The sequence below is a fragment of the Notechis scutatus genome, chromosome 6 (genome assembly GCF_049901735.1).
Source record: "Notechis scutatus isolate UNSWTSFEM ecotype Mainland chromosome 6, rNotScu1.2, whole genome shotgun sequence".
NCBI classification, from domain to species: domain Eukaryota; kingdom Metazoa; phylum Chordata; class Lepidosauria; order Squamata; family Elapidae; genus Notechis; species Notechis scutatus.
Genome location: NC_142014.1, coordinates 14,305,377 through 14,321,148, shown reverse-complemented (window position 1 = coordinate 14,321,148; position 15,772 = coordinate 14,305,377). Strand labels below are relative to the sequence as shown.

General features: G+C 34.3%; 1 protein-coding gene across 13 annotated transcripts in view; it reads right to left on the bottom strand.

Annotated features, from left to right (window-relative positions):
* PLXNB2 (plexin B2) overlaps positions 1-15,772 on the bottom strand; it is a 357,594-nt gene that overhangs the window by 58,354 nt on the left and 283,468 nt on the right. For all 13 annotated transcript variants that reach the window (XM_026669041.2, XM_026669040.2, XM_087969402.1 and 10 more), the window contains 2 exons: positions 15,209-15,357; positions 14,579-14,687 (listed from right to left, as the gene is read on the bottom strand). In XM_026669041.2, the coding sequence (XP_026524826.1) occupies positions 14,579-14,687; positions 15,209-15,357 (258 nt within the window). The remainder of the gene's footprint in view (positions 1-14,578; positions 14,688-15,208; positions 15,358-15,772) is intronic.

Sequence of the window (15,772 nt, the reverse complement as noted above, 5' to 3'; positions counted from 1 at the left end):
TAAAATCTTAAATAACTGAAACATTATTTCTCAAATGGGACACACAATAAAGTAATATAACAGCGGATCAGAAAGCCTCAGCAGCACCTGTTAATTGAAAGACTGATATTGGAAATTTAAATGCTCATGGCCAGCTGTAATTGAGCACAACTTTCCTACAAGGCACATTTTTGTCTACACAAACCCCATGTGAAATAGGTTTTGTGGAGTGGCAGTAACTGGTCTCAATTACCTCGCCAGCTTCATGATTGTATTACGATTTAAAATCAGACCCCTTCAGTCTTTGCTCAGCCTTCTATTCAATGTATCAAATGCACAGCACAGCAAGGGCTCATTGATTTCAGTGGAGGAAACGGAATGTGTCTATAATTCTACTCCTAAAATCAATTAGCGTTAAAATAATTGACTTTTTCATACCTTCGTTTTGCTCTTTTTTTGCTTCTGTGTTTTCTATCTTAGCATGCACTTCACTCATGTGCACAGTAACAAAAAAACAGATGATGATAAAGGCCCTACACACACGTTTAAATTTTGAAGATGCATCTTTATAACAGAAAATGGGGCATGGTCTTTTAATATAATTATCCAGTGTTCAACAAAGCTGCTTCAGTACACCTAACTTTTTTTTTAAATAGGCCAATAAAGCAAGCCGTAAACCTTTTTAGTGCTATAAATTTAATGAAAGGCTCTTTTTAGAATCAAAGCATACAAGCCATGAGATTTTGAGTTTCTCAATTTTGATTGTGGTGATGCAGAGAGACAAGTAATAGCCCCGCTTCACTTAAATGTATTTTTTCTACTTTAGGCTCGCCTGAAAATTCTCTGAAACAATGGATCTTTTTTACCTTTATCAGAGCCAGTTTGGTGTGCTGGTTAAGGTACCAGGTTAGAAACCAGGAGAATACGAGTTCTAGTCCTGTCTTAAGCACAAATCCAGCTCAGTGATCTGTGGCTAATCGTGTACTTGGCTCTAGAAAAAAAGGCAGTAGCCCACCAGTTCCAAAATTCTTGCCAAGAAAACTGCGGGAATCTGTTCAAGGCAGTTGCCAGGAGACAAGACCGACTCAAAATATAAATAAATAAATATTTCAACACATAATAATTAAATGTACTTTGTATGTTTTACTGCTATTCTTTTTTTTTTCAGCAAATGGAGGCCTGGATGAGATCTGCAGCAAAAGACTTTGTAAATGGAGTGAAGGCCTGAAACATCGAAACTTTCCCTCCATTTGCAAAGCCTTTTGCCATCTTTGTAAAAAAAAAACTTTGCAGCCCCAAAATGGAGCTCTACAGCTCCGTTGTGGTGTGCGCAGGCCTCGTCCGGCACTTTGCAGCCCGAAACGGAGCTCCACTTTGGCACTGCAAAGTGCAACAGATGAGGCCCTGCGCACACCAAAACAGAGGTCTGGAGGGGCAGGGGTGCCCCTCCCAAGTTCCATTTTGAGCTTTTTAATTTATTTTTCTAATTTTAATTTGTTGTTTTTAATGATTTGTATGTATTTTCATTGTCTTATTATACGCCAGCCAGAATTATTATCTGAGATAGGTGGTTATACAAAATACAGATAAGTCTCGACTTACGACGATTGAGCCCAACATTTCTGTTGCTGAGTGACATATTTGTTCAATCATTTTGCACCATTTCACAACTTTTCTTGCCACCGGTTATTAAGTGAAACACTGCAGTCGTTAAGTTAGTAACACATGGTTGTTAAGTGAATCTGGCTTCCCCATTGACTTTGCTTAGAAGGTTACAAAATGTGATCACATGACCCCAGGACACTGCAAACTTTAAAAATATGAGTCAGTTGCCAGGCATCTCAATTTTGATCATGTGACCACGGGGATGCTGTAATGGTTGTAAAACGGTCATCAGTCACTTTTTTCAGTGCTGTTGTAACCTTGAAAGCTCACGAAATGAATTGTTTTAAGTTGAGCACTACCTACATATAATATGAATGGCAAGCTATTCAAAATACATAAATAAATGATAAATAAATATTCACTCACTCACTTTCATTTCTTTCTCCTATTCCTCCATTCCCGTATTCTCATAAGTCACATATAACCAAAACCCATGTAGAGAGAATATTTTCCTTGCTTTCATGGACTTCAAGAAATTATGTTACAGCTGTCTTCACTGAGCAATATTTCTGAACGGTATATGCATTTATCATAAGAGGAACTGGCTGTATTTAAATTAAGCTTTAAATAAAGATTACTTCCTTGGTATGATTGCAACCATGTCTTTACAAGTTGCATCATGTACAAATTATTTCACTTAATTCAATTTAAAGCATTGCCTGATTCCAAACCAACTCTGGCTCCAGCTCACACAACAATAAAAACCATAAAACACAATACAAGATAGGATTTGGTTGCTGTATAGAATCCAAATGCCCAACCAGGTGTTCAAGATGTTGTGAAATGACAACAAGGTGGAACCCTTTCAGGGCTATATCATTCCAAAGAAGGGATATTTTCTGGGCCCCAATAGATGGCACTGTTTAATTGAAGGAACTCAAGAGTACACCAACTCTGCTTGGCATGTACTCAGCAGGCAGAAACCGTAGGAGATAGGTGGTCTCTCAAATAACCTATCCTTATACTGTGTGTGTGTGTATGTGTATTTGTTTTCTTAAGTTTTCGCGGGTATTTATATGTATGGTATTCAGCTTTGTTCAGGTATTTTCCCACGTCCTTATAGTTGTGCTTTTAAAGTTGTACTTAACACAGACGAACCCAATACACAAGCCTGGTGATGGCAGATGAGATTCTGCCGAAACGTTGCTACAACTTTAAAAGCACAACTATAATGACGTGGGAAAATACCCGAACAAAGCTGAATACCATACATATAAATACCTGCGAAAACTTAAGAAAATATGTATGTATGTATGTATGTATGTATGTATGTATATGTATGTGTGTGTCTATCTATCTATCTATCTATCTATCTATCTATCTATCTATCTATCTATCTATCATCTATCTATCTATCAATCTATCTATCTATCTATCTATCTATCTATCTATCTATCTATCTATCTATCTATCTATCTATCTATCTATCTATCTATCTATCTATCTATCTATCTATCTATCTATCATCTATCTATCTATCTATCTATCTATCTATAGGTTGTAACATATCAGGAATCTGATTACTACTGAAAATCAAGGAAGGATACTGGTAAGTTAAACAACTTTGATCGTTCTCTTCCCAAATATTTATGTAGAAATATTAAGTTATTTCAGGTGCAGTTGTAATTAAGAGTCACCAAAACATTTGAAATGCAATTCACATCTGAAACATTGCTTTAGGAAATCTTTTTTTTTGGTCTTCTTTTATTTACTTACTGAAGAACAGTAAGTATACTTATAATGAGCTTTCACAGATTAATTTAGGAGAGAATGGAACTTTGCTCTAATGCAGTCTACTTCTGTGATGGGGGGAGGGGGAATAGGGAGAGAGATAGGAAATCTTTATAAATAATGCACGTACTAACTAGTAAATTAATAATTATTGTGACTGGAAACAGGGATTTATACCATTCTTTCCAACATAATAACTGAGAATTTTTTTTCCTATAAACAACTCTTTATCATTTTAAATCTTAGAGCATACCAAATACTGGATTTTTCTTTGTAGATATGCACACCCTATTTTCATTAGAAATTTTTACAGTATAAAATCTGAACAGTCTGAAAAACTTGTAAAAGCATGAGAGAAAACGTAGTACCTGCTCATCTGGAGTGTTTCCAAGTAAGTGAGTGTTTCTTTTTATGAAGAAAAGTCAAGCTTAAGTTGAGAAACCTATCAGATAATTCTGTTATTTTGAAGGGGCATATATTGCTCATAAGTGCATAATAGCCGCACATTGTTCCATAGTTAAATAAAGACAACTTTGACTCATTCTCCTTCATCCCCATCTCTTTCAAGTCATTTACTGAACAATTAGTGAGGAATTAGATATGATCCTATATCAACCCCTTTATCACAATACTGATATTATAGTTTCTATAACTTAAATGAGCAATTTTACTCTTCTGTCTTATGGTACGAGAAAACCACAATGTCCTAAAACTATATTCCTAGTAAATCAAATGCATCTGCAATGGATGCTAAACATCTGTCACCAAGAGGAACCCAAAACAAGAAAGGAACTAGATTTTCAGGATGTGACCAACACTATGTGGGTAAAGTTTTATATCCTTATTCCAAGTAAAATTTAAGTTTCATTCTCCTGTATGCGAAAAGGCTAGTGGGTGAATATATGCTATTAATTTCTTGAGTATATAGGAAAACCTCCAGAAATACTCATCTCTTAATAGGAGGTTTACTAGACTGAGACTCAATTAGAATGCTTCTTAGAGCCTCGGTCCTCTATGTGGAAGGACTACTGTTGAATTTTGAAATATGCATTGAAAAATAAAGACAGAAAATGTTTTGTCTTTGCATGTACTTGTGTTATCAGAATCCATGTCACATCCTCTCCATTGCTATTTTTAATTATCAAATATACCCTGCCCCTTGTTTCTATGTTTTTTTTCATTCTGCCTTGTTGCTGCTATCTCAACATCAGCTTTCTCTTCTAGTCCTTTTCTAGAAGATTCTCTTCTAGTCTTCTCATATATCACCTATATCCTTCACCCATCCTCTACTTACCCTCTTTTTTAAAATCACAAATTATCCCCCAAATCAATCATCTCCCATTTCCCTCCTCTCCACCTTCCTCCATACCTCCTTTTCTCTTTTTTTCCTAATATCAAGGAACCTAGAACAAGGCTAGGCAATTCTTTACAACCTGTGGACTTCAGCTCTCAGAATTCCTGAGCATGGTTAGTTCAGGAATTCTGATGTTGAAGCCCATAGGTCATAAAAGGGCCATAGCTGCCCACCCCTGACCTAGAGAAATGAATTATCCCAGAATTTCTGCATGAGATATAGTGACATGGCACAGCAGAAGTCAAAGATGCTAGAAGGGTTTACTTGGAAATGCTTCAGGCTACAATTAAAATGGAAAATAAACAGGCAACATAGGTAATAGGTATGGAGCAATGAAGCAAACTAGATCAGTAAGACTGGTGACCATGATTGTTAAGGCTGTTAAAGGACAGATTTCTGAATTATTGAAATAATGAAGTCATCACATTTTAAATATTATTAACTGCTGTTTCAAAAATGGAAAAGAGTTTACCCTCCAAAATTTAAACAATAGTGTTCTTCATCTATTGTTTCTAAATCAGAAGTTCTTTTTTTTGTATTTTCTTTAAAAAGACGGTATTTCAAGGAACAATTTTATTTCAGCAGCAAAAAGGCTAGATGGCAACAAGCTATTTAAGATCAAAGCTGATCTCTAAATGAAAAAGAATAAATCTTTTGGAGGATAAATTACCTACAAACAGCAGCCACAGGCTATTTCAGGGAGAAAAGCTATTAAAACAATACAACCAGACTAGTTTCCTTGGTTTGAATATCTACTGCTATTCAAGACTGAGAAGGTGTACAAATTTCACCAATAAAAATGCAATACAAAAAGTCAAAGTTCATGCCATATATCTAGAGATGTCCATTTATTGTAATTCTACAAGGAGCTTACCAAGCCAATCATTTCAATCCTTTTCTTAAAAAATAAAATGGGAAGTTGTGGAATTCTTCATTTGCCATATCCTATTACACTGCTGTCCAAAGTGCTATAAGGTCTTGGCTTTGATCAAGTAGATGTGACTTTAAACCCATATAAAATGCATAATATAAGCTGATCTTGCGCTCAGAATATTTCATTCTGATCTGCCTTTCAATTTTATGAAAATGAAAAGCAAAATAAAAATAGACTCATTGATATCAATCTCAGCTGCTTGGAAGAAAGCCCAAGGTGGTTAATGCACTTAAATAGACTATATTAGAATTTTTGTTACTGTAAGTTTTATATCCAGCCCTGGAATGATGAGTTTTAAAATGAAAACATAAAAGTCCTCATCAGAACTCAAATGTCACAACAAAGGATCCAAGTACAACCTATTGTTGCTATAGAGAATGGCAACACAAGTATACATTTTTTTTTTCTAATTTTGGCTTAATAGTCTCTCTATATATTAGACTTCCTTCTTCTTGTGACTAATATTTCCTCTCTGTGGTTTTCTAATAGAAAAGCTGAATTTGCACAATCAGAAAAAAAATTCCACAGAATAAAATAACTTTAATTTTCTGTAACAATATATATTTCTTGAATTTTACTTTAAACTTTAAAAAAAAGACAACATAATTCTTTATGTGTTAATACTAGAATTTAATGTATACTTCATCAAAGACACATTGCAACAGCATCAAATAACAATGGTTGAGGCTGCTAGAAGAGTAGGAACCAGAACTTTGTAACTCCTCCCTTAACACCCAAAGTGGTAAAAGAAGAAGGAAGAGAAGGAGGAGGAAAATCCATACTTCAGAAGGCCACTCAGCAAGAATCTACAGGCATTACAGCAGGGATAAGCAAACTGGTTCCTTCTAGATATTTTCAATTACACCTTTTATTACTTCTGATTATATTAGCTGAAGCTGATAGAACTAAAACCTAAAATGTTTGGTGGGCACTAGATTACTTATGTATTATAGGAATCTACCCTGTTCATCTCAAAACAACTTCAAGCTATCTTTTGAAATGAAGGCCCTATGGTTAACTGAACGCCTTCATGGGTACATCACCTTGTTCACCATGTTAAGATTCTTGTCTGTTGGTCTCCCTTTCAGATTTCTTAAGTCCCAGGTACAACTGTATCTCACCAGAATTTCTGAATATGCTTTCTGAAACATGGGCACCTCTTCTTTCTTCACTTCCAAACAGTAAATATTCCCAAGGACTAGAAGAAGGTGATTGCTATGCTTATTCACAAGACGGTAAGGGGACGGTAAAGGGACTCATCTAATCCAGAGCTGTTAAACTCCCAGCCCACGGGCCAGATGCATCACATGCTGACCATGCCCATCCCTGGTTTAGCGAAGGGGGGGGGGAAGTCCCAATATGTCACGTGATGCTGCCATGATGATGTGAACTTACACCTCTGGTCTAATCTATTAGCCTTTTTAGTATAATATGCAAATTTTATGTTAAATATCTAAACCAGAATTGGCAGAAATGGCTGGAAGGAATAACTCTACTGGAATATGAAGGACTTCAAATGGGGAATTTGCTGCTGGATATTTTGTGTTGTACCACCTTGTTGTTCCACCTGTATAACAAATATTGTACATCCAGACAATTCAGTTTCCTTTATATAGGGCTTCATTGATCTTAAATCAACATTTGATTCATTTGTTCATGAGATTTAGAGCTGCCTGATCCCACAATTATTCTTGCTGGCTTACATTAAAAATAAGAACAACAAAAAGAAAACAATAAAAATCCCGTGTCTGGACAAACTGGTCCATCTAACAAAAAACATCATTAATGGGGTCCCACTAACACTCTTCTCCAAGGTCTGGAACAGCAACCAAGTTTTTAAGGACTCAAAGAATACATTAGAGGAGGAACTACACAGATCTTGTCAGGTGGTGGTAGTGAGAGATGCATTTTGAATCCTATTATAGGTGAAATGATAAAACACAAATATTGATATTGATATACATCTGATATTTCTAATTCAAAAGTTGTATATAAATATATTTAATAGCTGGGACTTCTGGTTTGAGCTTCTTCGGTGACAGACCGAAACCTTGTCTCTCCGAGGCTTCGATCCGTGCTTGCCACTGGAGCGCCCCGAGCCAGCTGGTTTCGGGGCTAAGCCACCCCGTAGAGGTGGTGAAGAGGGGGGAGACTGCCTGCAGGGTTGAGGAGAGCCGCATCTCTCCTCCCCAGCTGGCCATTACTCCCTTTCCCAAAGGCGGTTGTAGCGGTGGTCAGAAATGGCCACCACAAAGAAGAACTCGACCAGAAAAGAATGTGCAGGAGGAAGATAAGAAGAGAAAGTTTTGGTTGACCAGGTCAAACAGCAAAAGCAACAAATAAGGTACCCTGGAATTTAAACTTAACAACATTGTTCCCAAAGAAGATTTTGAAGCTGCGAAGGAGAGAGAGAAGGGAAAGGATTAGGTTTTTATTTCTTCCCTTCCTTATACTGACAGCTAAGAGACTTAAGCAAGAAACTGAAAAAAAATCCACTTTGACATTAATAGGCATCTAAGCTGAAAATAAAAGTCAAAGGGATAATAAAGTTTTCTGGACATTTAAAAGTTTTTAAAAGCTGGAAAGGAGAAAAAAAAAGAATAGAAGGGCAGGATCTGGAAAAATGGAGGAGTCTGCCTGGAATTAAGGAATGGAACTGTAATTAAAAGGAATTTACAGTGAACTTTTAACAAGATTCCTCAAAGATACATTTTAATGGAAACTTGGTAACAAAATAATAGAACCCCAGGAAGAGAAAGTGGAAAAAAGAAGCAAGTAGAAACAGCCTTGGATTATTTGGATTACTTGGTGATTTTTGGTTTTTGCATCTAGATGACTAAAATTAACTGGGTGGTTGTTTAAAAGTTTTTAAAATGGTATCACTCTTAGAAGAACTGAAAACGGAACTTAAAAAATGGAAAGAAGACGCACAAGAAGGGAGAAGTTCTTTTGGCTTCGTGTTTCAATTCTTAGAAATGGAACTATGAGAAGCAACAAGAAATGCTTGCAGAAGAAGAAGATTGGGACAAAGAAGAAGCCATCTTTAATGATCAAATAATTTTAAGTGGGAGGGGGAAGAAAAGGGAGGAAAGAGAGTGAAAGGTTTAAGATTAGAAAAAACAACCAAAAAGAAGAAGAACAATTTGAAAGATAAGTATAATATTAGAAAGCAACAGAAGAGGGGATTACAGATGAGAGAGTTAGAAGTAGAGAGAGGAGGGGGTAAAAAGTGGAGGGAGAAGAGGGGGAAGAAGGCAAGGAAAAGAAGTTGTAAAAGACAGAAACAAGAACTGGGGAAACAGGGAAAAGATATAAGGACTGTAACCATAAGTTTGTTTAGAGATAATGGGTGAAAATTTAATTGTAAAAGGGATTCTGCAAAGGTACATAAGATAGCTTTGTTATATTACAAATAGAAATAACTTTAGAAAATATGATGATGGATAAAATATTTATTGTAATGCAGTGGGATGTTTGTTAATAAATAAATGAATTAAAATGATTGAGAGAATTAAAAGGGAACATTTTTAATTATTAGTAATGATTTATAAAAATATAAGTGAGAAATATGGAAAAAAAGAATTAACTATGGAAAGTTTATAAGTGTTCCCAAGGAAGTATGATATTCAATTGAAAAGAAATGTTAAAGATGTAAAGATTTTAATGCATATTAATGATAGAATTGAATTGGAATGGAATGTGTTTTATTTACATATATATATAATTTTTTCTTTTTAAGAACATAGTGTCTATTTTAAGAATGTACCAAGCAGAATTCGATTGGAAGTTATGTATTATATTGAATGCTATAATCTTAAAGCTATACATTGAAGCTTAATAAGAGCTTGAATGGATAAAATTAAAGGATATAAAGGTGTCATACTCTAATTGGTAACTACAGGGAAAAAAATTGCTTAATAAGAAAAGATAATGTGAAATTGTAACAGGACAGAACAAAGTATAAATATAATGATCTGAATTGAGATAATTAAAACAAAGTTGAGAAAATTAAAAGAGGGGTAAAACTATGTAGAAAATATAAAATGGTAATAAGATATGGAATAGAATATAAAAATGAGCATGAATTTGAGTTTTGTGTCTATATGAAGAAGTGATAACCTGGGACCATGCTATTTTCAAAAAATATGTTTTATTTGTATTTTGTTTTTGTGAAAACCCAAATAAAATTTTCAAAAAATATATGTATATTTAATAGCTGAAAATGCAAATAATCTTCAAAATCCAATAATGAAAGTCAGAATACAGTGCAAAAACAGTATTAAGATTAAGTGCAACTAATTATGATATGTACTGCCACTTAGAATTAATAATGAAAATACTGAAGTGATATATTTTAGGATCAACTATCAACATGGTAGTCAAGAAATATGCCATAAACTACCACTTAGCAGAGTAACCATGAAAGCCCTGGAAAAGATGTGTCTATAACTAGGAAGATCAGAATCATACAGGCAATGCTTTTTCCATGATACACTATGGAAGTGAAAGCTGAATTTTGAAGAAGCAGAAAGAAGCTTTTGAAATTTGGTGTTGGAGAACGCTCCAAAGAACACCATGGATAGCCAAGAAAACAATCAAATGGATCATTGAACAGATCAATCCAGAGTTTTCACTCAAAGCACAAAAGATAAAATTATCATGCACTTACTTTGTGTAAAGACTAGATCTACTCATTAGATCAATCAAGCAAAGGACTTTTCATGCAAGAACTCCAAAAGAATTATTTGCAGGGATTAAATATTACAATTTTAAATGACCTTGCCAACAATCAACAATTGTTGTTGTTAGTTGCGAAGTCATGTCCGCGACCCCATGGACAACGTTCCCTCAGGACTTTCTGTCCTCTACCATCCCCTGGAGTCCATTTAAGCTCACGACGACTTCAATGACTTCATTCAGCCACCTCATTCTCTGCCATCCCGTTCTTTTTCTGCCCTCAATCGTTCCCAGCATTAGGCTCAATCAACAATATTCATAAATAAGAGTAAGGATAGGGAAAGTGCAATCAGGCATGCATGATTCTTTTATTTTAGCTTGTTTCAATAAAGTATACTTTGATTCTTTCTGTATAGTTCATTTCCAGATCAGGCCAACTCCCAAAAAACTAAGATCCTTCTTATATCCATATAAATCAAGAATGAGCTTTCCCAAGTCTCTTCTGAGTACTATCTTGTTTCCCAGGATTTAAGAAATGTTTCAGCCCTCTTTGTTTACAAATGCTTTTTGCCTATTTCCCTCAAGACCATCTCCTTGATTCTCTACAGATCACAGCCTCATGGCAATGTCATGTGAGTATTGGGACTTTTTTCCTCTTCGCTAAACCAGACGTGGGCGTGGCCAGCATGTGACGCATCCAGTCCGCAGGCCAGGAGTGTGACAGCCCTGCTCTACAGGAACTTTGATCTCTAAATAGTTAGATTTAGAGTTTCCCATTTCCATTACAACTTAGTAATCACCTTTCCTTGCTCCATTCTCATATACTTTTGAAACATTTCACATATTTCACAAAGGAGACTCTTCATCTTGGTCCCAACTGGCAAATTACAGTATCCCTTATAAAAATCCCATCTGTATATGTTAGAAGTCGAATTGATTTTACAAATACTGCTAGAATGCCCTCTATACAATAAATGGAGGACAGAATCATAACACCAATTGTAAAAAAATCTTAATTGCTCCTCTGAGCAGGAGACTGTCATTTTTCTCCTTGGCAATCAAACTTCAGCTATTTCCAATAAGGGTGCTAAATTTTTAATAATTGCCATGGCTTGCATAAATAATCTGACAGTTTCCCTACTCTATTAATTGCTTCAGGCATTTCTGTATAAGTTTTCTTTTATTTTTTTTAATGTTATATTGTTTTAATATATTTAGTGTATATTGGTATTGATATATCATCCTCTTTTAAATGCATGTCTTAGAACATAAACAAGCAAACAAACATAAATGATGTCAGGAATGTTACAGTACTCAGAACTCCATTTTCTAAAACTGCTGGGTGCAAGACACCTATACCCTGTTTGCATTAACGATGAAATTACCTCCAAAACTTTGGATTCAGAAGAACATTAAAAACTATTATGCACCTATGACTTCTATAAATTGGTCATAAATCCAAAAATGAAGATCTGACTATTATCCTAGTCCTTGAGATAGATTGATAGCTTTTTTGTTCCCTCCCTCCCTCCCTCCCCCCCCCACAAATACACATTAGTCAATGATGAATAATTCATGAATTTTTGTCTTTTTGACACTGTTGAAGCCATTAGGAGTTGAATAGCCTCTAAATGTTTAAAACAAAGAAATAAAGATTTTTGCCTAAAAGCTGAAACATCACCGAAGGATCTGGGTGGACATGGCACAGAACTTTAAATACTTTGGAATGAGATTCTAATCTATAGGGTCCAGGAAAGTCACTACAAAATATATTAGGGAAGAATCTAAATCTTTGATGGTGATCAGAAGATTCTTTTTCCCCCTCCAGAAGTAGTGACTTTGATTTTAAACTTTTTGAGGCCAAATTTCTGATTCATATTTTTATATGGGGTGCAAGTTGTGCTGGTCTTTAACAAAAATCCCTTAGAGGCCCATTCAAACTAAGTTTCTCAGGTCCATCCTTTCTGCTTCAAAATGCAGCTTTCAGGTTTGAGGCAGCATAGAGGAAGGAACATATCCTTAATGGAAATATGCAACCTCTGTTGCCAAAAGAACAAGGGGAAAAACATATTTAAAGTCCAAAATGGCCAGATAACATTCAAAAGCACCTCAGATATCATTCTACAAGAAGGAAGAGGAAATACATTACAATCAGGCTTGCAAAATTATGTTATTATAATCAATCTCAATGAAAGTAGTCTTGTGTTACAGAGTTGGTTTCATGGTCTGGACTATCTAGTGGGGCTGACAGACAGAGATATTTGCTTGTAGGATAGTTCTGCCGTACTGGTTGAGACTAATTTTTTCTTCATTACCACTGGCTCCAGTTTTGCCTAGCTCAGGGGTCCCCAAACTTGCTGTGCTGACTGAGGTATTCTGGAAGTTGAAGCTCACAAGTCTTAAAGTTGCCAAGTTTGGAAACCTCTGTTAGCAGATGACAATTCCACTATGGGCTAAATCAGGAGAAATGAAAGAATTTCTATTATATTAACTAAAGATCATTTTTATCTTTTTCTGCTGGCTCTGATCAGGCTAAAGTATTATTTATCAACAGCTGGGGGACATAGGACATCAACCTGAAATTGGTTTCTTAACAAAATTTTAGAATACTCATTACTAGGACGACATTGAAACCTGTAAACTATCTAAGCTCATTAATTTCGTCTGGTTTAAGGAAAATTTTCAACCAGACATAATGTCTTATCATTACCCTTTTTAAATAGAGTACATTTAATAAAAACTATCTGAACATTTATACTAGGGTAATTCTATAATTTTATAGAGGTTTCCACTATCCAGCACGTATTTCTTTACTACAATTTTTATACTTGTCAAATTTATTTAGTATCTGTCTTCCAGTGACTTTTAAAGGGAACAGATGAGTTTTATATAATCGTCTTTAATCAAATATTAATCAAGAGATAACAAGAATAACTAAATTATTGGTTGGAGTTGGTGGTTTTTTTCTATTGTACTTTACAATTTATTTGATTCTTTTTGTTAGTTTTCTTATTGTTTTTTATCTTTATTTTTTGTTTTAAGTATGGTTTTACATTTTGTAAGCCGCCTCGAGTTGCCATGGGCGAATAGGCGGCAATATAAATTAAATAAATAAATAAATAAAATGAATACAATCTGATTGCAGTGAAAAGTAAAGAGCCGCTTCCTTATATATTTAGTTTATATTTATCTTTTAATTTATACAATATTTTATTATTGCACATTTTTCTAAGAGGGTTGTGACACTTGCTATTATTTTTCTGATCAGATTGTTTGATTGTATTATGTTCAAGATTGTATACAGACGATAGAATTTGTGGCTACACAATGCTAACTTTAATGCTTCATTTATGAAAAGTTTTTCTTAAATAAGAATCTCCTGAAAAATAATTTGTTTTTTAATTCTTTAGTTATTCTTAAAAATGATACATTAATTTTTGATATTAAAGTTATTGGTTCAGGAAGGAATCATGAACTATTTACTCAAATGTAACTCTGTTTCTGAGCTGAATCTTTTCTTAGGAGAAGGCCATAATTTCAGTTCTACAACATAGCTACCTCTGCTTTAAGTACTGCAAGCAGAATCAATAATGCTTTGTCCTTGGCCCTCTCAACTTCCATTGACTGCTATTCCTTCTCTGGTAAAAAGAACATTTCATCCTAAAGAAGAGAGATAGGCAAGAGAAAATCTGAAATTTAGATTGAATGTTTTCAGTTGGCCTGTCTGCTGGAAAAAAATATACATATTACATTTTTTTTTCAACATAACATGGGATTAGATTACTAGCCTGGTATTTTCTGAAAGAAAATTATGTTCTCTGCATTATCTGAAAAATTACAGGGCACTCTCATTTTCATTATAGTTTTATTTTACCTACAAATTAATAGTTTCCAAACATGGTAATACTTTAGTCTTGCATAAAATAAAAGCAAATTACAGCAAAATAATACCTTGCATTTCTATACTGATTCCTGAAGAGTCTTTCCAAGTAAATATTCCAGATGCATAAGGGACTCCTATACCGTATGAAATGAACTATCTATTTTCCCTCTTTTCACTACAGATGCAATAAGTTTTCTCAGTATGATATCAGTAGGCTTACTGATTTTCTTTTGAGATGATCTTTAGTGTTCTCCAATAACAGATCAAATATACAGTAAATAAAAAAGGAATAGGATTTTCCATGCACATGTATGCATACACATATACAGAGTACATACCCTGTGTATATGCTCACCTGATATGTAAATTGCACTTCATTTGTGGATGTGCCGTATTGTTCATTTATATTAACTTCAATTTCACCTGTTTTTTCCATTGATCCATGCCCAACTTCACATACAATTCTGTTTATAAAACCACAAAAGGACATATTTAACAGTGCATATTATCATCTAGTCTATTCTTGAACTACATGTGTACAAGAACATATACAGATTTAGTTCCTAAGCGTAAAAACAAGAAATGTAAAAAAAACAACTTTATACGGTCTCATTATTTTAGGGCTGTTACGATAAACAAGCAATTAGATATATCATTTATTTGAACAAGAGAACACTTTGAATTTTTATGAAATTGCTGAAATCTTTCTTTAATGCTATCATTGGAAATATCAGCTGATGAAGGAAACAGGAAACAACTTGGATTGTAGCCACAAGATGATAAAAGTAGATGGCTGTTATTGTGTATCTTTAATCACACTATTAAACAACAATAAAATAATAATTAAAACAACTCTTACAATATATTAATAGTTATTGTATATGTCAAACTCTGTATTATATATGTTATATTTAAAGTTATTTTATTTTACATTTATGCAGTCATTTGTTTTACTTCTTTGCCAAAGTTGTCAGAAATTACTTACTTGGTAGAAACAGAGTAGAATTCTTTTCTAAACTGACATTCAGTGTTGGCTACCATTATTTCTTTGACATCTTCAGCCTTTATGCCCAAGTTAGATCCTCTTATTGTTAACAAAATTCCACCACTTAGAGGTCCATTCTTTGGTTCAATCTAAATGTACAGGAAATATTATTATTGCAACCTATATTATATAAAACAATATAACAAACATATATGAATTGCCATGGTAGCAGTTGAATTAGCTTAAAACAGCAGGGTCCCAAACTGACAGAAAAAACAGAAATAGATCCAGGGTACTTGGATTCCAAAAACATTATATATTCTTTTAAAAAGCCATTATCTTTGGCACTGTTGCCATATTTTGATTAATCTTTGTAAGCCACAGGACACCTTCTATATCAGAAAATCCTAGTGGTTATTTCGGTGCGCTCACATTTTGTCTTCCAGATGTTGCTTACTTATTTGTTTTTATTTATTTATTAAGTTTATATGGTACCCAACGCACTGACAGGTGACCCTTATTCACTTCCAGCTCACACAAACTAAAACAGCAATGCTGAGGAAT